Source organism: Berghia stephanieae, chromosome 12 (genome assembly GCF_034508935.2).
Source record: "Berghia stephanieae isolate SIO BIC M18660-M18661 chromosome 12, UCSD_Bste_1.3, whole genome shotgun sequence".
Taxonomy (NCBI): domain Eukaryota; kingdom Metazoa; phylum Mollusca; class Gastropoda; order Nudibranchia; family Aeolidiidae; genus Berghia; species Berghia stephanieae.
Genome location: NC_088371.1, coordinates 26256398 through 26278536, shown reverse-complemented (window position 1 = coordinate 26278536; position 22139 = coordinate 26256398). Strand labels below are relative to the sequence as shown.

Below are 22139 nucleotides of genomic sequence, written 5' to 3'. Positions count from 1 at the left end.
AATTGAGGATGCGGATGTTGACATCGTAATGACAGCTCTCGAACAAAGCATAAAACGAGACACTGTAGTGGTTGGAGAAGACACAGATCTATTATGCATTCTGAGTGCCCATTTTCGACCCAGTCTTAAAAATGTTTACTTCACATCAGCCAAACAAGGTGTAAGAGTGTGTTGTATTCGAAGTATAAATGCATCTCTTGGAATCAATTCATGTAGACTACTTTTTGCACACGCATTACTTGGGTGTGACACGACATCTAGAGTCTATGGGATAGGAAAATCTGTTGCTTTAAAGAAGCTAAAAAAAGAAGAATTTCAGACAATCGCAGATATTTTTCTGAACAGTTCGTCACAAAAAGCCGACATCATCAATGCAGGGGAGAAGCTTTGCTTTTAGTCTATGGATTAAATTACCAGTCCCTGAATGAAGCGAGGATTCGACGTTTCAAGGACAAGGTTGCCAAGTCTGTTGTCTATGTTGAACCACAAACTCTGCCTCCAACTTCTGCTGCAGCAAAGTTCCACAGTCTTCGGGTCTATTTCCAGGTACAACAATGGCTTGGCAAGTTTGATCAGCAGTTGGACCCAATAGATTGGGGTTATTACGTCAAGAACAATCGTCTGACACCAATTATGACAGACCTACCCCCTGCTCCAGAAACCTTGTTAGCTGTTGTTACTTGTGCCTGTAAATCTGGATGTACCAGTCTTCGTTGTAGTTGCAGAAAACATGGACTTAAGTGTACACATGCTTGCTCTGGCTGTTTTGGAGAGACTTGTTCAAATACCGAGAACATGAACTTGAATTTCAGCGATGAGAGCAATGTGGATATAGACGACCAATTTTAACACAGTATGGCTTATATTTGTTTTTATTCTTGACCATAACTCATCAACACCACTCTGGGTGTCTATCCCAGCTATTTTTTTTCTTTTCTTTCTTTTTAATTTGATTTCGTCAACATGTAAATGAATGTGATTGCGGATAGTATGTCTGTGTGTGTGTGTGTGTGTGTGTGTGTGTGTGTGTGTGTGTGTGCGCGCGCGCGTGTGTGTTTGTGATGGGGGTGGAGAGGGGGCGTCTTCTTTGGCAACATTTTGATAAGCCTAAACAATCAATGTATTCGCGAAAAAAAATTCATTGTTACCTTTTCACAGATGTATCTACTTTTTGTTTGCAGCAAATATTTAATTACAACGCTTATATATTTTAGGTATAAGGGTATTCTATGGGGGAAAATGTTAATAGTATAGAATATTTGACATACCAAAAATATTATACTCCTTACTTTGTAAATACATACCAAACAGAGCGCGTTAACCATCGTAAGAAACTATCGAAATGGACCTCTGCGGGTTTCCGTCAATGCTCTAAACGTTTATCAACCGTGTCATCAGAAAGGGTAACTGATACAATTCATGCGTGCCGGTCTATGGAATCACAGTTTGGAAAGTAATACATTTTTGTAAAATTAAAAAATTATTTTAAAATAGTTAGCACCTTTTTATAAAAGTAAACAATGGTTTATTTTACTTATTGAATCGTATATAATTATATGTAAAAGAAATAATTTATGTTGCAATTAGTTGGAGGTCAAATTATATCTTTCCCTGACTATAACTGCATCTCTCACATCAAACTCTCGATGACCCAAAACAAGATAAAATTCAATGACGATAAAACTGAATTTACCCTAACCAGTAGACTAACTTTATGTTTTTGGCAACTTATAAGTGTTAGGATATATTATAATAACTTAAAATAAAAAAAGTATATCATATATACGTACATCAGCCACACATAAATCTTCCTTAATTTTCCCAATCGATTTTGTTTTTAACGGTTTTATGGTGCTTGCAACACTTTTAGGTCAATTCAGTGCCAGCAAAAAAAACAAAAAAAAAGGAAGAAAATGGGATAATCAAACACTTATAGATTAACAATTAAAATCACCCAAGAAAAGAGTAAGACAAGGGGACTGGTTCATAAATTCATTTCAACCTGCTTTTCATCATCTCCCCAGATATATGTGACATGTGTTTCTTTTTGTTTTTAAAGGTTTTACGGCACTTGCAACACATTAAGTCATATCTTTTTTTGTTTTTTTTTTTGTTTGTTGCTTTAGGTCTCTTCCAACACAATTGAGGTTATATGAGAGACCGCTGAAACAAAAAAACAAGCAATCTAACAAAAGTAGTACAAATGTAAATCAAAATCATAACCTAAAGATATCATAAGCTAAATTATAAATAACCAAGAACAAACAGGCAGAAGATTTACAGAAAAAAAATATCCCCTGTCAAAAATACAATCACAAACCAAAGAAGCAGGATAGGCTAGTAAAGAGAAGAAGAAACGACATCACTATCGGATCGTACACCCATGCGAACATCATAGGTATATGATTCAAGGGTGATGCTCCCATCCAACAACCTGCAAGGTCATATCAGCGCCAGTAAAAAAGGAAGAAAATGGGATAGTAAAAAGTTCTAGAATTACAATTAAAGCACAAAAGAATAGTTAAGACAAAGGGGAATTGGTTCAAATAGGGATCAGATGTAGTTTCCAAGAGCACACCGTCAAAGTACTTAGTTTGAGATCACCTAAATGTCTCATCCAGACACAAGCACAGGTCCCAACTAAGAGGAGTACACTCAAATCTTTACCAATCATATAATATACTATGTAAACTAAACATAATACAATGCATAACAGACAGATGATTCACAAGGAAAAAAATATCATCTCCCAAAACTATAACTATACATTCGAATGTTTCCCTCCCAGCCAAGGAACTCGGGCAAGGATCAGGACAAAACTAAGTAATCTCATTCCAAGACAATGACAGGAAGCAATTGGAAAACGGGTATGGGGGGATAGAAGACACAGCATGTACCTCCCTGCCCAATATGGGAGGTCAGGATCCCCACCCAGTGTGACAAGTGTGAGTATGTCTTTGTGTATGTGTATGCGCAAGTATAAGATTATGTATGTGTGTGTGTGTGTACCTGTGTATGATAAGTTTTAGAATTGATGTTTTATATAGGCAAATTTTGTGCCAATGACGTGTTTTGAATACAGGATTAGGCATGATGTAAATATTAGGCACTGGAAATTGAACTCATAGCCACGAATATAAGACATGAAATTATACTTATGAAATTATGGTGTAAAATAAATACACTTTCAAACAGCAAAAAACATCATTTCATTTATAATTCATTTTTAACCAGTTAACTGCTGTACTCTGGAAAAACTTATATTTAAAAATTTGTCCTGAAAGCTCTTCAAATATCGATAGATTTAAATAACCCTCATTCTGGCAAAAACTCTCAAACCTAAGATTTCGTGAAGTCGTGAGAGTTTTTGCCAACAAGCGGGTCATTTAAATCGATATTTGAAGATTTGAAGAACGAGTTTTCTGGCCAAATTTAAAAATACAAGTTTTTCCAGAGTATGACAGTTGACAGGTAAAGGATCCAGTTCATCCCTGCATAACATGAATCATTTAAAGACAATGAGTCACACATTTTCTTTTAATAGCATTAATAAAAAAAGAAAAAAAGGCAAACAATGGAATCCACTTTAACATCATAACAAGTGTGCTTGGGGTTAGTTTTTTTTTTAGCACTTGCGACCCCTTCAAGTCATTTCAGTATCAATAAATAAAACAGGAAGACAGGATAGCAGAGCTGCCAACTTGAAATTTAAAAAATTTGTAGTTTCCAAGGGAAAGAAAGAAAATTCCATTTGAATATCTTTAGAAATATATAATTTGCCCTCAGCATGATCCGAAGATGCCCCAAACTCCCGAATATAGGGTCTGAGGAAATAAACTTTCCTTTTCAAAAGATCAAAGAGGCGAATGCAATTTGTATTTCTACTCATTTTTCGTAGTACTAGGGGCAGGTCTGGGATAGTCAACATGCAATAGATTAGAGTAATCGCCATCATTTATCCAGACAAGATGTACAAAGACATTTTCCCCTGACTCAGTGCTGCCAACCTTCTATTAAAAATGTTTATTTTTACCTACTTTCATTCATTGTACGCTTTTACACATTTTTCTGAGGATCGTCCGCAACAGTCAATTTCAGTTTTTACAAATAATCATACACCTTTTTAGTGTACATACATCAACAAATTAATTTGTTTCACGACCCGGGTCCCTGGTCAACAGCAACATGTAGGACGGGACATGCCGCCTGTTAGGCGATATTACACTTTTTCGGACAAAGACAACGCTGTTAACAACCAGGTACTCATTTTACACCCGAGTACGGTGAGATAATGTGAGTAAAGAGCCTTTTCCAAGGACTCAACTATGTAGGATTTATACCATCAATTAACCTCTGAAAGAAAGTTTCTGCACAAAGAGTAGTTGTATCATGTTATTAGTAACATTTATCAAGAGAGAGTGAGAGAGAAAGATGATCATGCAAATGGAAATGCGGTGCTAAATTTTCCCATAATTCAAACAAAAATTCCCTTTTTTTCTGGATTGCAACATTTCTTTTTCAAAAGCTTTTTCATTTTAGCTCCCCATTACACATGTTTCCATGGGCTAGGGTTGGCAGCACTGGTATCTATTTGTATTTTAAACGAAGCATTAGCATAAAACAGTTCACTCCCCTTAATATCAAATCAGTTAATCACACACTCCGCTTATACGCTACACATTCCCGAAAAACGGATTAATTTCTAGATAATCGCTCCGCTTAATCGCTACACCTGCGGTAGTAACAGCCATATGAAATCAATGATGCTGTTTCCGTTCCACACAACTATTCGGCCACAGCATTCAATCAATTCGTAACAATGACAACATCAGCGGTCAACTGACATCTCAGGAACTACTGTACTCCACTCACCCACATAAAAGACAATGCTAGATAATGAAGATGAGGATGAGTCATCGGAATTTGACACACGAACCCTGACAAACACTGAAAAACTTGACATGGTAGACAAACTACGCACTTCGTCCAAGAAGAATGCTTGACAGGGGATCTACATTGGGGAGATTGGAGACAAAGCTTTATCAACAGCTAGCACAGAATAGAAAGCCATAAACGCTTCGCGATTACTAACAAACAATAATGTCACATTTTGTTGTCGATTAAAACATGAAAAAGAGAAGATTTTTTTTTTTTAAACAGAAAAAAAAGAACATTTTTTAAAACCCAACCCAATTAATTAAATGAAAATCAAACATTCTAATGAGGTCATGTCTAAAACGTAATGATCCCAAGCCCGTAGAAAACTCAGAAGTAAAGGTCCTACATGAATGACACATGAAAGCTGGTGCTTAGATATTATTTTTAGCTTCTCCGCTTAATCTCACACTCCGCTTAATCGACACACTAATCTGAACTTCCATGGTTGTGCTATTAAGCGGAATCGACTGTAATTGTTTTTGTTGTTGTTAAGGGTTTTGAGCAAGAAACGTTCCATGTTGAGTATTTTATTCTTTTTTGAAGCTGTTATTTTTGTTTTGTTCAGTAGCTTCTAAAACAGATGACAGTAAAAACTAAACATATTTAGATCACATGTATTCTTATTTTTCCTCCAAAAAAATATTTTCAATATCTTGAAACCCTCATTTATAACTATCCTAAAACTGAATAATTTACTCTGTAATGAAATCATCAAAATATTGTTCTGTTCTGTTTGGGGGTCCCAAATAGCTCCGTTGGCAGAGCACATGCTTCACACGCAAAGGGATAGTGATCAATCCCAGGTGATATCAAGAATTATTTCTGATCCCCCCCCCCACAGTAATTGGGTAGCTGGGTGTGTTAGACCTGGTGGCAAGTATCATGCGTAGCAAGAAATTTCTATTGTCTGTCGAACACAATAGGAATGAGGCTAAACTCCAGCTCCATGGCATTACGGCACTGAAGGACTATTGCAATCACTTAGTGTTCTGATCAATCTGAGTGAAATTGCTTCTTGTGTAATGTCCAACTTCCTTTATGCTTGAAACCTTTGTTGCAAATTAAACATACATATGGTCTCTCTTCAGAATGAGTTGCCTGATGTTTTTTTAGGGTTTTTGCCAACTTGAATGCTTTCGGACAAAGGGAACACTGATGGGATCGCTGGTTAGAATGATTTCTCATATGGCCATTGAGAAGGCCGGGAGTAAGACACTTCATTCCACATATTATACATTCAAAAGGCCTTTCTCCCGTATGACAACTCCTTACATGAATGGTGTGCGCAGTTGAAGTACGAAACAGTTTTCCGCACAACTCACACATTACTTTTTTCAGCATTTTCTCCTTCTTTTGAACGCATCTGAGTTCTTTGCACATTTTCCCATTTGAACAATGCCCGATACAATCACAGTCTTCTTCAATATCGATCTGAAGGGGAGGAGAATTGTCATCAGAATCTGTAGAACTAGAACTCTTTGAGATTTCTGGTCTCACAAAACACTCATTGCCATTGTCTATTTTCTTAGAACTTGTTGTTCCTCCAGCAGTCTGCTTTGGCTTTTGAGTTGTGTTCGAGAATAAAGAAGACTGACACGATGCTAGGCCATCACCTTTAAAAAAAAAACAAAAAAAGAAAGAAACAATAAAGAATAAAATATATATATCTATATATATAGATAATTCATTTGAACATTGATGATGATTTATGTCTTAAAAGTAGGTATTTTCTATGAAATATCAAAATATGTTCCCAAAAAAGGTCTCAACAGACAAAACAATATCTACTTGCTTCGCTACATTGACCATTTGACCAGACTGCTAAAATCATAAAATACAAGAAGAAAAAGGTAAACAAGAAGAAGAGGAAGAGAAGGAGATGGAGGCAGTGGAGTAAAAAAATTGATCTTTTATATAGCGCAATATCCACTAAACGTGCTCAAAGCGCTTTACAAGGGGTCCCTGGCCAACAGCAACATTTTGGACGGGACATGACGCCTGTTAGGCAATTTTACAAATTTTTTCGAACAGAGTCAACGCTATTAACGGCCAGGTATTCATCTTACACCTGAGTATGGTGAGAGAATGTGAGTAAAAAGCCTTTTCCAAGGGCCACACATAGCTGCACAATGGTGAGGAGAAGAAAGAGGAGGAAGAGGAAGAGGGGGAGGAGATGATGGTGATCATGATAATTACGACATGATGATGATGATAAATAAACTATGAATGACAAGTAGATCCTTACCCATTTTTGATGAATCTGTATAAGGCAGTTTTTCTATGGCAGGATTTAAATGGCTTGATTCTTTGAATTCAACCTATTTAGGAAATCGGGAAAAAAAAATAATCTAAAAGTTGTTTGATGTTAATAGTATAGTGGTGGAGCTACAGTTTACTCCAAACAAATCTGAAACCATTTATATATTTCCGGTTTCTATAGCATGAAACGGACAAAAACAATTCATTTCTATCCTTTGGATAGAACGCTAGTCTATTGCAAAGTACTTTCTGCCAGATATAACAGACTCAGCTACCTAATCACTGCTGGGTGGACAGGTATATCAAAAATAATCTTAACTGCAACCAGGATCAATCACTGTCCCTTTGTGTGTGAAGTGAGTGCTTTACCAACTGAGCTATCGGGATCCCCTCACATTACAAAAGCTTGGATGAAACTCTTCTTTCCTTTTCTTTCTTTCTTTCTTTATTTATTTTAAACATGAATCATACAGAGAAAATACTTACAAATTTAGTACTTGAAGGCAATTGGCTTGTTGTTTCTGGTTGTATTTTCCTATTTTTATAAGACACTGATGGCTGTTCTGAAAATCCTCTGTTAATGAGATATTAATTTTTTTTTGTTTAAAGTCAGCAAGTGAACAATTTATCTCGTCATTTTATTTGTATTTGTAGTTGTCCACGGGGCACTTTGCTGAGCTGTTATTCAATTATAAATGAATTAAAAATTAAAAACCTAAATTTGAAATACATATCATTATCATTTTGATTGACTGCTGGATGAGAAATATAATGTCTCCAAATGGATTTTTTTTAAACTAAAAAAAAAGCAAGGGTTTACTTGCCTTAAACCTTGCATTGAAACAGTTGACAGATATTATTGGGGTAAAAGCAGGCCCTCCTCATGTAAATGAGGAAATCAGCATTTTCCTTGAAACCCCCCCCCCCCCCAAAAAAAACCCGCCAAAACAAACGAATAAGTACATTTATGTTTTTGTTTTTAAGGGTTTTATGGCGCTTGCGACACATTTAGGTCATATCAGCGCCGGTAAAAGGAAGAAAATGAAATAGTCAAAATATTCTAGATTTACAATCAAATCACCCAAGAAAATGTAAGACAAAGGGGAATTGGTACAAATAAGGAGCAGATGTAGATTCCAAGAGCATTCCGTCAATGTACTTAGTTTTAGATCACCTAAAAGTCTCATCCAGACAGCAGCAAGGATCCCACTAAGAGAAATACACTCAAATGTATACAAATCATATGTTAAAAAAATAAACAAACGAACAAAAAAAAAAAGAAAAAAAGAAACAGAACATAACAGTAACAGAGAGAAGAATATACAAGGAAAAGAAAATCATTTCCCCAAACTATAACTATACACTCGACTGTTTCCCTCCCAGCCAAGGACTCCAGCCAGGGTCAGGACATAACTTAGTAATCTCATTCCAAGACAAAGACAAAGAAAGCAATTGGAAAACAGATACAGGAGGATAGAAGACACAGCAAGTACCTCCCTGCCCACTATGGGAGGTCGGAAACCCCACCCAGAATAAGTACCCTTATTTTACATTAATATCTAAATAATTCATCAATTAAGAATAACTCAGTTATGGGTTAAAGCAGACCTGCCTACGACAACAAAAAATCCATAGAATTACGAAATTTTGGCTCCAAGTTCAGAACTTCATGAGTATCATAATATCATTAAAACTTATTGAAAATGAAAGTTGATGCCAGACTACATCATTATGGGGATTTTTAAGTATTATTTAATCCTTATGAGGGTAATTGGTGATTTTAAAAGTTTTAAAAACTATAGCGACCACAATATTTTCCTCTCAAAAATTACGAATTTTTAGATTTTCAAGAAGGCAGGTCTGGTTAAAGCAAGTAGTACTAGTAGTATTCCTTCAGAGCCATTAGCTGTCCCTCCAGGAAATCGCGGCGCTTGCGGCTGCAATTTTTTGCAATTTTGACAATTGCCGCAATTTTTTGCAATTTTCCATGTTCTATAGTCACATATAATCATATAATGCTAAACATAGGAAAATACTACTGCCACCGTTACACAAAACTATTAAAGATGCTATTTAATAATAGTTTATTGCTAACATCAATCTATTATTATATTATATATATATATATATATATATATATATATATATATATATATATATATATATATATATATATATATCTATTATATATATATATATATGTATTGAATCGTGTTTGATACAAATATGGTACGAAAAGTGCTCGACATGTAGTAATGGAGCGAATTATTATTTAAAATATTTACCACAATGTTTGGGGCAGTCTACATCAATGTTTCAGGCTTAATTTTATATATGTATATATATATGTGTGTATATATATATATATATATATATATATATATATATATATATATATATATATATATATATATATATATTATATATATTTTTTGTTTTTTTTTGTTTTTAATTTATCTATTTTTTACATTTTTTTTTATTATGAGTGTTTAATATACTACCATTAACATAGATTCATGTAACTCGGAAATAGAAAGTTTTTATGGTCGGTCCCCTCGACCTCGTTATTCCCGAGTTCCACTGTATTATTATGATGTGTAGATGTACTTGTAAACATAATAATACTAATAATAATAATAATAATAATAATAATGATATTAATAATACTAATAATAATAATAATAATAATAATAATATATAATAATAATAATAATAATAATAATAATAATAATAATAATAATAATAATAATAATAATAAAATTTTAAAAAATTTATGAGCTTTTCTACCACATAAATTTTAGGAATCCATACATTTGTATAAAAGTGTTGTTTTTTGTTTTTTTTTCAAAATCTCCTGGTGGCATCCCCTGTATATATAGATGGCATAATATTTATTTTCTGAGTATGCAATGTCAATATCAATGTAATTTAATGTAATTTATGGACACAATACTGTATAATACATACCAACTAAAATTGGTGGACTGTGCTTGTCATAGAATTAAAGCAAGAATAAATTATTGTGCGCTGTTTATTGAAAACAATGTCTTAAATTTGCAATTTTTCCTTGCAATTTTTGCATTTTTTGCATGCAATTTTTTAAATTTTGGGTGCAAATTTTTGGGTTTTCATTTGCAATTTTCTGCAGGGACAGCATTAGACGCATAGAGCCGGAGTTTACCTCAGTTTCTATAGCATCACCTCCTTCTATGGTTTTACTCACAGAGATGTCCCATATATAAATGTCTATATTGACTGTTTTTTTTTAATTTATGGAATATGATTTCTTACATGACAGATTTCATGGATGTTTGATTTGAGGCAGAAAGACGGTGAATATTTCTGACTTCTCCTCTATCATCTGTCTGATTGACAGGTGAAGGCTCTGACCCTTTCTCTGATGAAATGTCAACCTAATTTTGAAAAAAAAAAAAAAAGGAAAAGACAAAATTGATTGTTTGAAATCTAATTGAATATTTGTACACAATTTGTGGTGTGATTTTGTAGTCTTGTGCGGGTCTCTGGTTTGAGCCCCCCTTTGCAAATCAAGATGTCAATCATTTTTGTTAAACAAATCAATGAACGTAAATGGAATAAAACTGCATCTTATAAGAATCTTGAGCTTTAAGAAATAGCAATGTCCATTAAATATGTTCACTCAAATGGTTTTACAAATGATTCTTAATTCCTTCAAGTAAATAAAATGCAAAAGAAACAATTGGGCAGTCTTAAAATAACAAGAGCTAGTAGAATTTGGAATTCGAAAGAGAGGTAGGCCGACATTGACTTGGAGGCCGACCATAGAGTAGGATTTAAGGAAAGGAGGACTATCATGTGAGGAAGCTGAAGAGATGGCCCATGCCAGGGATACATGGAGATTTATGACGGCCCTATGTGCCAGTCGGCACAGAAGGAAAGAAATGTCTTCTTACGGTACAACCAGATCACATTGGCTTTCTTTAGGGTGAACAAACAGGACAATGGCTGGTGGATTGCATTACGGCTGGGGTTGTCTTTTTCTTCTTTAATCATTATTATTATCATTATTATTAATATTTCTATTATTATTATTATCAGTTAATAAATGAATCATTATGAAGTAAATTGAGAGTCGTGAGACTAGAAATGCCAATTATATATACTAGAATATTAAGCTGCTAGACGCTGTTTACTGTAAACAGTGTTGAACAGGAATGAAAATTAAATAACAAAATACTATGTGACATTTTGGGCGCAAAACCCTTCTTCAACGAAAAACAATTAAATACTTGACACTTCAAATTGTGAAGTATTGTCATTTTAATAGTTGGCTAAAGAAGGGTTGAGCCCGAAATATTCCGTATTAAATATTTTGTTCTTTTATAAAGCTACTATATTAATTTCTGTTCAATATCTCTTACATTTATATTGAGTATTTAACTTACTTCTAATTGATCCAGTATGTATCGAACTAGTCCAAAAATATTGTCCAATTCAGTCTTACCCACTTTGTCACCACTAGCGGACAAATCTTTCTCAGTCCTCCTGACAAGCAAAAACAAAGTTTAGGTTAAGTAAAGCAAAATGTATACGAGGAAAATAAACAAAAAAAAAAAAAAAAAAAGGCAAACAACATTTTTAAAAAAAAAGGATTTGTACAATATCCACTAAATATGCTCAAAGTGCTTTACAAGACACCCCAAGTCAACAGCAACACTTAACATGTAAGACAAGTCATGTTGTCTGTGAGGTGTGGTGAGAAAATTCTCTCTTCTAATGATTCAACTTTTCACTGCCCACAGTAGGGCTCCGACTAGGGACCTAACACTCCAATGGAGAGTGTCATATCTCGATACCACAAAGCTCCAAAGAAAAGGAAAAAAAACAAACAAACAACAGGTGACTTTACAAAGAAATTTGATAGACCTATAAATTTTGTTGTTAAGGTATTAAAAGACATTAGGCTATGCTTCTTTTTATTCTTCATTCCCCCTCATGTTGTCATCATGTTTGAACGTCAAGTTACTGAAGGAATGCAGTTGTCTTCCTCATATAACATCGCATCGCCATTTTAAATTAGATTGTTATAGGACAGCGCATTGCCATTGCCATGGTAAAATACTGGCCTATGTGTGATTGTGGTTTAGTGGTATGACACTTGGCTTGAAACTAGTGGATCAAAGCTTCAAATCTTGTTATCGGGTGCGATGACAAAAAGCAAAGTCCTTGGAAAAGTCTCTTTCCTTGCTTTTCTCAACTTAATCGGGTGTAAAAATGAGAGCCTTGATGACAACAGCATCATCTCTATTGAAAAAATAATGTGTGGCTGGCTGAGAAAACCCGGAAAGATGAGCAAATTTCATAAATTGAGTAAAGTATGCAGTGGTGTAGACCACATCTTTCTGATCATTTACCACTTTAAATTTTCTTTCTATGTCTGTTAGAACCCTAAGTTATAAATTTTTTGCTTGCCGCATCTTCCCGGATTTTCTCAGCTAGCCTCACATAATACCTCACTGGCTCTTTCCATACATATATTGAGTGTTGTGGTTGGCTTGGCACCCCTGTAAAATGATTTAAGTGCGTTCAGTGGATATTGCTTGATATAAAATCTCGTGTTTGTTTTTAAAGCCTACTTTTACTTCTAAAAGTTAGGGCAAAGAATGTTGTGACCACTACAGAAGAAAATCAGCAAAGACTGTATTGAGACGTGCTCTAGACAATATTAAAAAATTTATTCTCTTCACTTCCTGTACCATCAAATTCATAAGAATGTTTATCATCTTTTGATGACTTGGCTATGTAATGTCTTGTAATTTTTGAGAAGCAAGCAGGAAGATATGATGGCTGTGGCCAGAGCCTTAAAAACTCTGCAGTCATGAGAAAAAATCTCAGGTCTCTCCATCAGGATTCAAACCCATGAACTTCTGATTCAGGACGTGTCTTTATCACTCAACCATTGACGAAATTCATGCAACTATATATGATTATATCTAGAGCTACTAACCTCATTACAATAAAAACAAACACAAACACATGGATATCCTCCCTCTCTCCCCCATTTATCCCCTTCTCCCTTCTCTTGGGCCTCTTCTTGCATCCACATCTAACAACCTCTCGATACATTTACATTATTTCCACATTCGACAAAATGTGATATTTTGCAACCTCACATATTTGTGTTTTGTTGTTTGTCTCATGACGAAGGCCAAGGGTCGAAACGTGTTTGTTTTGTGTTGTTTCCTTATATATGAGTCACATTTACTCACTTTTATCTTTCTCTCCATTTTAATGGCTCATTTTGGCACCTCTAGTTTTTGGTTTTACTATCTTTGTTAAAAAAGATGGAGACTCAAAGAAAAGAGTGTACAATACTCTTCAACAGTCGTAACGTCAATTCCTTCCTAATGACGCATGGTAACTTAGTAACACTGGCTCTAAATTATCGGAACAATGGCGGACACCCGTATGAAATATTTCTCCAGCGACCATAAAGGGTATCCAGAGGAAAAAAACCCCATAAATTTGATCATGTTTTGACTTTTACACATTCTGATCACAAGACATATGAAAAGTTCTAGCCAGCATGAAAAATAAAAAGTAATGATTTTCTTTGTTTAGAACCAAGATGGCCGCCGTTGCCGGGCGGCGTGACATCAGACTATTGAATCGTATTCAAACTTGTAAATCAGCAGTCAGAACTCTCATTAAGTAATTTTGGAAATAATCAAATGTTTGTGTGGGAAAAGATATCAGACGCTTAATAATTTATTTTTTTTCTTAAATTTTTTTCTTTCTCATTTTAAAGGTAAACATGGTACCAAACAAACCATTATTGTGGTAGAATTGTTTCAAAAATATTTCATCTTCCAAGTGTGAAAGGATGAGAATAAACAAAGCTACATAATGAGAATTAATTCCAATGTCAAAAATCATACAATTTAAAGGAGAAAACATAAAATTAAAATAAAGCAGAAGTAAGAAAAAGCATAAACATCTACTTTTTTGGCATACTGTTGGCAGCTCTGTATGTGTATGTGTTTTGAGAATTAGGGGTATGCCATCAATTGTGCCCCTTAGTTGTGACCAACACAGTGAACGCTATAATGAAGATTACTCAAAAGGAAACAATATTTCTGAGGCTTGATAATTCAAACAAGGGAATAAAACTCACAAATTGCACAAAAAACCCCAGAAAGCAATAAGCCACAGCATTGAGAGACCAGTGGGGCATTTATAATTTTTTTTTTTAAATTGAGCTTTTATATAGCGGAATATTCACTAAACATACTCAAAGTGCTTTACAAGGGGTCCCTGGTCAACAGCAACACTTAACACTAGGACAGGACATGATGCCTATTAGGCGATATCAAATTTTTTTTGGACAGAGACAGCGATGTTAACAGCCAGGTACTCATTTTACACTCAAATACAGTGAGAGAATGTGAGTAAAGAGCCTTTTCCAAGGACTCAACTATGCGCCGAGCGAGGCTCGAACACAGGACCTTCCGATCCAAAAGCGAGTGTCATACCACAAGACCACATAGCCGCACAATCATTACTCAGTAAATGATCATGGGACAAGCAAATTCAATCAATGAATGTAAATAGAGATGACCTAATTAAACATACTCTGCCATTATCTGTAAGACTTTAATTTTCTCCTTGAGTTGCATCAACGTCAGCAAGGCCTGACACAAATCTTGATTTAATTTCTGTTTTTCCTCCTGACAAGTTTCACTGTCACAAAGCATCTCGCATTTGATTGCTGGGGTTGGATCTGGCCAGATGTACAATGGTAAAAAAGAATAAAGAAGAATAAAGAGATAAAATATACCATTGCATTTAATTAAAGATGAAAAAAATATATTGCAGGGGTTTGCCATGAATGCTTATAAATTGAAACAGATGTATTTGATGCTATGTGTCTTGTGGTATGACACTCTCATTCAAATCGGAAAGTCCTGGGCTCAAGTCCAACTTTGAGCACACGGAGTTGAGCAAGAAAAGGCTCTTTACTCTAATTCTCTCGCCATACTCTGGTGTAAAATGAGTAAATGGCCATTAACAGCATTGTCTTTTATCTCATTTTGCATGTTAAGTCTTGCTGTTGTCTAGAAACTCCTTGTGATGTACTTTAAGCATTTTAAGTGAATATGTTCAATATTTTTTTGTAAAGCTCAAAAGAAAGGTTGGGAGACCAGTCTGTGACCATAAAGGTGAGATCAGAGAGGTAGGATTGCTTCAGTGATAACACAACATTGTCTCTGTTGATTAAAAAATTTATAATACCCTAACAAGCTCTCCTCCTGTTTATTCAATGTTGCTGTTGGCTTGTGAGTCCTTGGTAAACACTTTGTGGACAGTTAGTGAATGTGCACTATGAAAAAATCTCAGGTTTTTACTCTTTTTGTTAAATGGAAAAGTAATATGTAGCATATTCATTGACCTGGCATGGCAGTTTTTTGCATCGCTTGCAAAGTATCACTGATTTGCATTGCGGCCGCAAAATCTGCAATTTTTTGCAGTTTCGAGATTCTGGAAAGAAAAAAAAAGACGAATTTTTTTTCTTTTCATTTGATAGCTCATGTAGAATGTGAAAGATAATTATTAATCAAGAGTAGTGTCTTTTTTACTATATCAATTTCTTCCTTTTACTGGAGTTGATATGACCTTACATTTGTTGCAAGCCCCGTGAAACTTTAAAAACAAACAAATACCTTTCTCTTTCATGAACTTGTTATGGGTTTTAGGAAAATTAATCGCAATTTTTTTCCAAATTTTTTGCAAATTTTGCTGTTTTTAGCTTGCAAAATTTGGGATTTTTGTTTTTCAAAAAACTGCCATGTCAGTATAATACCCTAACAAGCTCTCCTCCATTCAATGTTGCTGTTGGCTTGGGAGTCCTTGGTAAACACTTTGTGGACAGTTAGTGAATATGCACTATGAAAAATCTCTGATTTTTTACTCTTTTTGTTAAAAGGAAAAGTGATATGGAGCACATTCATTGACATCATGAAGTGAATGACACCTAATCAGATGTTCCTGTTTTACTAATTAGTGGAAGTCATTTAGATTCTAGACCCTTTGTCAATATTCAATGCAAGAAATATTATTTACCAATTACCAGTATCAATATTTCTTCAAAGTGAATACAATTTTTTAACATCTGAAATAAACAAAAAAAAAATCCTTTTCACATAGCCTCATTCATGGGGTTAAAATTACCCAAAATACTTACAGGATTATTGAACTATAAGAGAAATTAAATACTTTCACAGTGATGCAAGCATGTTTGACTGTGTGGGTGTGTATGTGAGTGTGTGTGAATTTGAGTTGTGTGTGTATTTGAGTGTGCTAAACTTTTTGAAAACATGTTAAAAGTATGTGATATGAAGCACGTGATAGAGATTCTGACAGGAGGCAGTATAGAAGAATCATCATTATCATAAATACCTAACTGATCCCTTGAGCTTGGGACAGTAAAATCTTCTATTTCTTCAACTTCTTCAAAAGTGTAAAATCCTTCCTTCCCCTTGGGTATTTCCTGTCCTGAACAAGATAAAAATAAAACAATATTTTTCTTAAAAATCAAAACCTAAAACTGTGACCCATCACCTCAAATCAGTAATAAAATGCCATAGTAAAACGTGTTGGTAATTAAATTCAGTATTAAAATTACCAGAAATATCAAAGTTTGGTTTTTCGCACAATTAAGAATTTTACCCATCCTCCTCAGAGAAAAAAAAAATGAAACTTTACTAAGGTTTCATATCTTACAGGCTATTTTGTTCATTTCTTCTAGCCATTCCATAGTGGCAGAAAAGAAAAAAAAAAAATTCATGAAATTCTGGGAATACCCGGACAACTTTCATCTCTAATGAGGGGATGAAAATACACATTAGAAAACTTGACTCAAATGTTCTCACAATTGTCCTACAAGGGTTCATGGTACTAACTTTTCACCAACTACATTCTTTGACACTATAGTGCATCCACCAAACTCACACCTTTAGCTGTATGATTCGTAAACACATATTTGAGTGTCAACACATCCAATTCCAAAAATATACAGGCAAAATTACAAAGATTCTGCCATTCAGACCTAGATTTTATTCATCGTATTTTGTAGTCTTGTGGTGTGGCACTCGCTTTTGATCCACAAGTCCCTGATTCATGTCCTGTGACGATGCAAAGTCAAGAGAAGGCTTTTAACTCAAATTCTCTCACCATACTCAAGTTGTATAATGAGCACCTGTCTTAATGTTATTTGTGTCAAAAAATATGGTATAGCACCTTATAGGTGTCATGTCCCATCCTAACTGTTCAGTGTTGCTGCTGGCTTGAGACCCCTTGTAAAGAACTTTAAAGTGATTCTAAGCTGCTAGAAGCTGTGGACTGGAAAAAGTAATAAGCAAAAATGAATATAACAGCTTAAAAAAAGAACAAAATACCAAACAAGGAACATTTTCAGCTCAAAACCCTTCTTCAGCCAACAACAAAAAACAATAAAAACAAATACATAACTTAAAAAACAGGCGACGACTAAATATTTCGTACGTCTTCTCTGTTGAAGAAAAATCCTGGAATGTAAACAAAAAGATGCTTCACTAGGTAACTAAGAGTGCCAAATTGAGTGGAATATAAAACAACACATATAATTTGGTGAGTAAAAAAAAAGGGAGGAACAGGGGTAGAATTGAAATAGGTATGAAATGTATCGAAGCGGTGACATTCCAGAAGCTAGTAAATTACTGTAATGTATTTATGTTATTGTTTTTTGTTTTGAAGAGGGGTTTTGAGCCTGAAATATTCATTGTTTGGTATTTTGTTCTTTTTTAAAGCTGTTATATTCATTTTTGTTTATTACTTTGTAAAACGCTTTGAGGATATTTAGTGGATATGAAACAAAATAAAATCTCAGTTTTTTTAAATATAATTAATGACACAACATACCAATAATTCCTTCCAAGGGAGCATTAGAATCATCATCATTGTCCGTTGGTGCCGAAACATTTGTGAAAGCTCTGGTATGAAAGAGTACATATAAATATTTATTATATTTTCTTTTTTTTTTCGGGTCTCAGAGTGAACAAACATGACTGAGACTGTGCCAGAATCAGGTTTGTCATCATAGTTAAGCAGATCGGATCATACCTGATAAAAATTAATTAAAACATTTTACCTCCTTTATCAAAGATGTTTTGATTCACGAAAATAAACTGTTAAAAAAAATAAAATCAAAAAGATTTAAAGAACAACATTTATTTTGGTTAGAAAATACAATGAAATAAAAACATTCTAAAGAGATGATTTACAAGAAAAAAAAAAAAAAAGATATAACTCTCATCATTCACAAAAAGACATCCCTTTGACTTTCTCCCAGTAAACAAAAAACCCCAAGAGTCTCGGCAAATCTAAATGTGAGGAACCACTTAAATGCAGTATTAAGTCGGATTTATCTATTTATTAAAAATGGTATGTAGACAGAAAAATTCAAGGCTTCAATTAATTTCATGGAGGAGATTATTAAAGTAACATAAACTTAATAAAATGTCACTTTCTAGTCCTGTTAATTTTAAATCACTTCTTTGGTACCTGGTTCAATCCAGCATTATACTGTTTTGAGGCAAATAGTCACTTTACATAATAAAGAGAGAGACAGCAAAGGTGGGCAAAAAATAACAGCAATATCTCCCTGCCCATAAGCCAGTTAAGCTTTTTACAGACACTACTATGCAAAATCAAATTAAAATTAAAATGCGCTTGGGAAAAACCAAATGGTTACATCTGGGACAGCAAAGATGGGAAAACAGCCATATCCCCCCCCCCCCCCCCCCCCCTCCCATCCCAGTGGGTGAAGAATTTCAAACCATGTATCAAGTGTTGAATTCTCATGGACAGCGCTGTACAAACTTACCCAAAATCAAAAGAAAAACGTTTCCTCCGTGTGCATCCTGGAGTAAAGAAAAACTTTGAAGGCACCGCCCCTTTCTTGATCATTCGCATGCCTGATAAAAGATAAGATAAGATATCTTGAGTAATTTGACTCAATTTTTTTTTAGTAATTAAAAAAAAGTAATTATGAATTACATATTTTATATGAGTTGGGATCAACCAGACAGTAAATTTAGAAAGGAAAATGAAGGCTCCTTTGTCCACCGAACAGTGAATGGGTGACTAGGTTTGTTAGATCAGGCTGCAATTTCAGTTCAGTGCAATCCCTTGATAAGGAGTGGAAAATGATGTCATTATCCAGGGGTGTCGTTATTCCAGACTTTCTACTTCATGACCTGCATGGCTGTCTGTTGAGAAAAGGATTAAATTCAAAGCTTGTGTTTTAGTGTATAGTTGTCTTGAAGGTACTGCCCCTTCCTACCTTTCAGAACTAATTCAAAACCCCGCCCCTTACGTTCGGCCAGTGATTCCACAAAACTAGTTGTCCCTCGAATTTGGAAAAATGCTGGAATGAGATCCTTTTCTCATTTCGGACCCTCTATTTGGAACGCCTTACCACAGAGCATTCGTGAAAAAGAATCTTTGTCTATTTTTAAACGTTCGCTTAAAACATATCTGTTTCGATTTTAGTAGATGGTATGAGAAGCAAGATAGGTTTGGTTTGTGTTGTGTGTGTGCTTGTGTATGTAAATGATTATGTTCCAGCCAAAGTAATTTGTAATTTAAGCGCTTAGAGTCTGGTGTCTCGGAGTTATAGCGCTATATAAATTTTCAGCATTATTATTAAAATGTTTATTTTTCTGTTGAAAAGAGTTTACTAATTTTCATTCTCAGTTGTATATTGTCACTGTTTTTATCATAAACATTGCTTGAACATCATTTTGCTTCTATCATTTATCTGGGCTTATTACCGGTTTAATAATACAACAGAACACATTTTGATTCTTGATTCGTCAGCGAGGTTGAAAGTGATAGGTAAAGAGACTCGTCGCGCTGTGACAAAGACCAGAAAATGCGGAGCATCTGGTTAGTGTAGTGTTGTGACGAGGCTACCGGGCTGGTTTGCCACTGTACACAAATATGGCAACAAAATCGCTTCCTGGATAGACCATCATAATAAGTTTGTAGTGTGAGACCATTGGAAGCTGCTGCTGTCAGAGGTCCTTGTGGTTAATTTCGACATTCAAAGTTGCCAAATAGAACCTCACTTGGCTAAACACCACAAACATTTTGACTCCTTGAAAAACTCATTGGTTTTGATAAATAATCAATCAACTACACTATGAAAACAATATTGTTATTGAGAAGAAATGTTGCTAAACAGGGTTTTTTTCTAAAATGTACGTCGCTATTTGAGGGCTTTTATTAATAATAATAATATATTGCTAAGACAATCGAGACCAGAGGTCAATGTCGTTATACAGAAATTGCACTGTTCTTAGAAATATACTAATGGCCTATCCAAATAGTAACAAACAATTTTTAATGTCATTTTAATTTTACAGAATCCATGGGCTTTGAGGCATGGACTAATTTCTTATTGATAAGTTGAAGAGCCTTGTGGACCAGAAACATCCATACCCTCCCCAACTCGACTAGGATTCAAACCATGTCTCTTTACTTATACGAGAACGAGAGTCAAGTAGGCTACACAGACCCATTGAAACATCTAAGGTTGGTGTTTGAAAATCATTCATTAAGACGTTACCTGTAAATGGCTGGTAGTCGAAATCATCGTCATTGAAATGATCCGAACAAAGGAAGCTATATCGTGTCGGAACAAATCCATCTCTTTTAATTCGCTCAATCCATTTTGCCAGAACTTCGGGGTGTTTTAGTGGAAACCCGTGAAATGTAACCCCTTCCTTGAGAATTTTATTTTTCAATTTTTTACTTGTATTTGTGCAACCTATAGCTGCACAATGTTTTCCCATGATAATTATATTTTTGCACGACTTTGACTTAGCAACAAGTTAATGCAATGGCTGCAGTCGTCGTTTACTGAGGATGCAGTTGAAGACTTCAGTGTTCAGTAGCCAACAGTCACATGACCAGTGCTAAAAAAAGATCAGCCCTATTCATCAGTTTGGAAACGGAGGCCTTCATCCTTCACTGACACCTTCAACAAATGGCAGAGCACTACAACTTTGATCAACCGTTTTTTTATATGGTGAAGATAGTCTCAATCCACAACAAAACGTGAGCCACATGGAAATCGAAAGTTCAGAATTCGTGGTCGTAGGTCATGTAGCTAGTAGACTATCTCGCCGTAGCAGTAGCATTCCAAATTCTGTACAACCTTGACATTGAGTTTGCTATTCGAAGGTGACGGTCACCGTAAATTTTGCCCGCGAATCTGATTCTGAACTGAACTCACGCATTTAACATGCACTATGCACAATTTAGAAAAGAATAGATAGTTTGTCTTGTTGATCTCTCTCTCTCTCTCTCTCTCTCTCTCTCTCTCTCACACACACACATACACACAACACATTTTCTATCTCTCACAATGTGTACATCAAACTCGCTCTCTGAGTCCCCCAATGTTCACGGGAAAAACACTCCAACGACAACGGATTATTGGACGATAGATTTGACCAAATTCGAAACTCGTCTTTCGAAGTTGAATAGAAGTTTTCTCCAGTGGGACAGGAGAAATTTGTCCTGGGACAGTTTTGTCCTTGTGCGGAAGGAGTCGAAGTCCTCTCTGCGATATTTAAAAAAAAAAAAAGAGGATAGAAAGGTGAAAAAAGTTTAATCCCGCACCCCCCTCCCCCCCCAAAAAAAAAAGAAGAAAAAATTAAAATTATGGCAGGAATACAAGTTGTTTGTGTTAAAGGATTTTACGGCACAAGTTCGTTTCAGCGCCATTGAAAAGGAAGACAATAGAATAGTCAAAAAGTTATATATTTACAAAATGTAAATGTTGCTGCTCGAAGCTCGAAGAAATGAATAACAATGTGAAAGTGCCGTCTTGACGCTCATTGTGAAACAGAAAAATACTG

The 22139-nt window shown here is 34.9% G+C and overlaps 1 protein-coding gene across 1 annotated transcript; it reads right to left on the bottom strand.

Moving 5' to 3' along the window:
- Window positions 1-974: 974 nt before the first annotated feature.
- LOC144958305 (uncharacterized) lies at window positions 975-21428 on the bottom strand. Its single transcript, XM_078890190.1, has 10 exons — window positions 20843-21428; window positions 19097-19187; window positions 18133-18203; window positions 16633-16728; window positions 14809-14956; window positions 11622-11721; window positions 10489-10610; window positions 7684-7771; window positions 7184-7256; window positions 975-6551 (listed from the first exon to the last, which is right to left on the bottom strand). Exons 1-10 carry the CDS (start codon window positions 21066-21068, stop codon window positions 5932-5934), a joined length of 1635 nt encoding a protein of 544 aa, XP_078746316.1. The 5' UTR covers window positions 21069-21428; the 3' UTR covers window positions 975-5931.
- Window positions 21429-22139: the final 711 nt, after the last annotated feature.

Coding starts and splice junctions, on each gene's coding strand:
- LOC144958305 (XM_078890190.1), bottom strand. CDS start 21,068: ATGGGAAAACATTGTGCAGCTATAGGTTGCACAAATACAAGTAAAAAA. Junction 19,188..20,842: donor CGACTACCAGCCATTTACAG/GTAACGTCTTAA, acceptor ATCTTTTATCAG/GCATGCGAATGATCAAGAAA. Junction 7,257..7,683: donor TGCCTTCAAGTACTAAATTT/GTAAGTATTTTC, acceptor TTTCCTAAATAG/GTTGAATTCAAAGAATCAAG.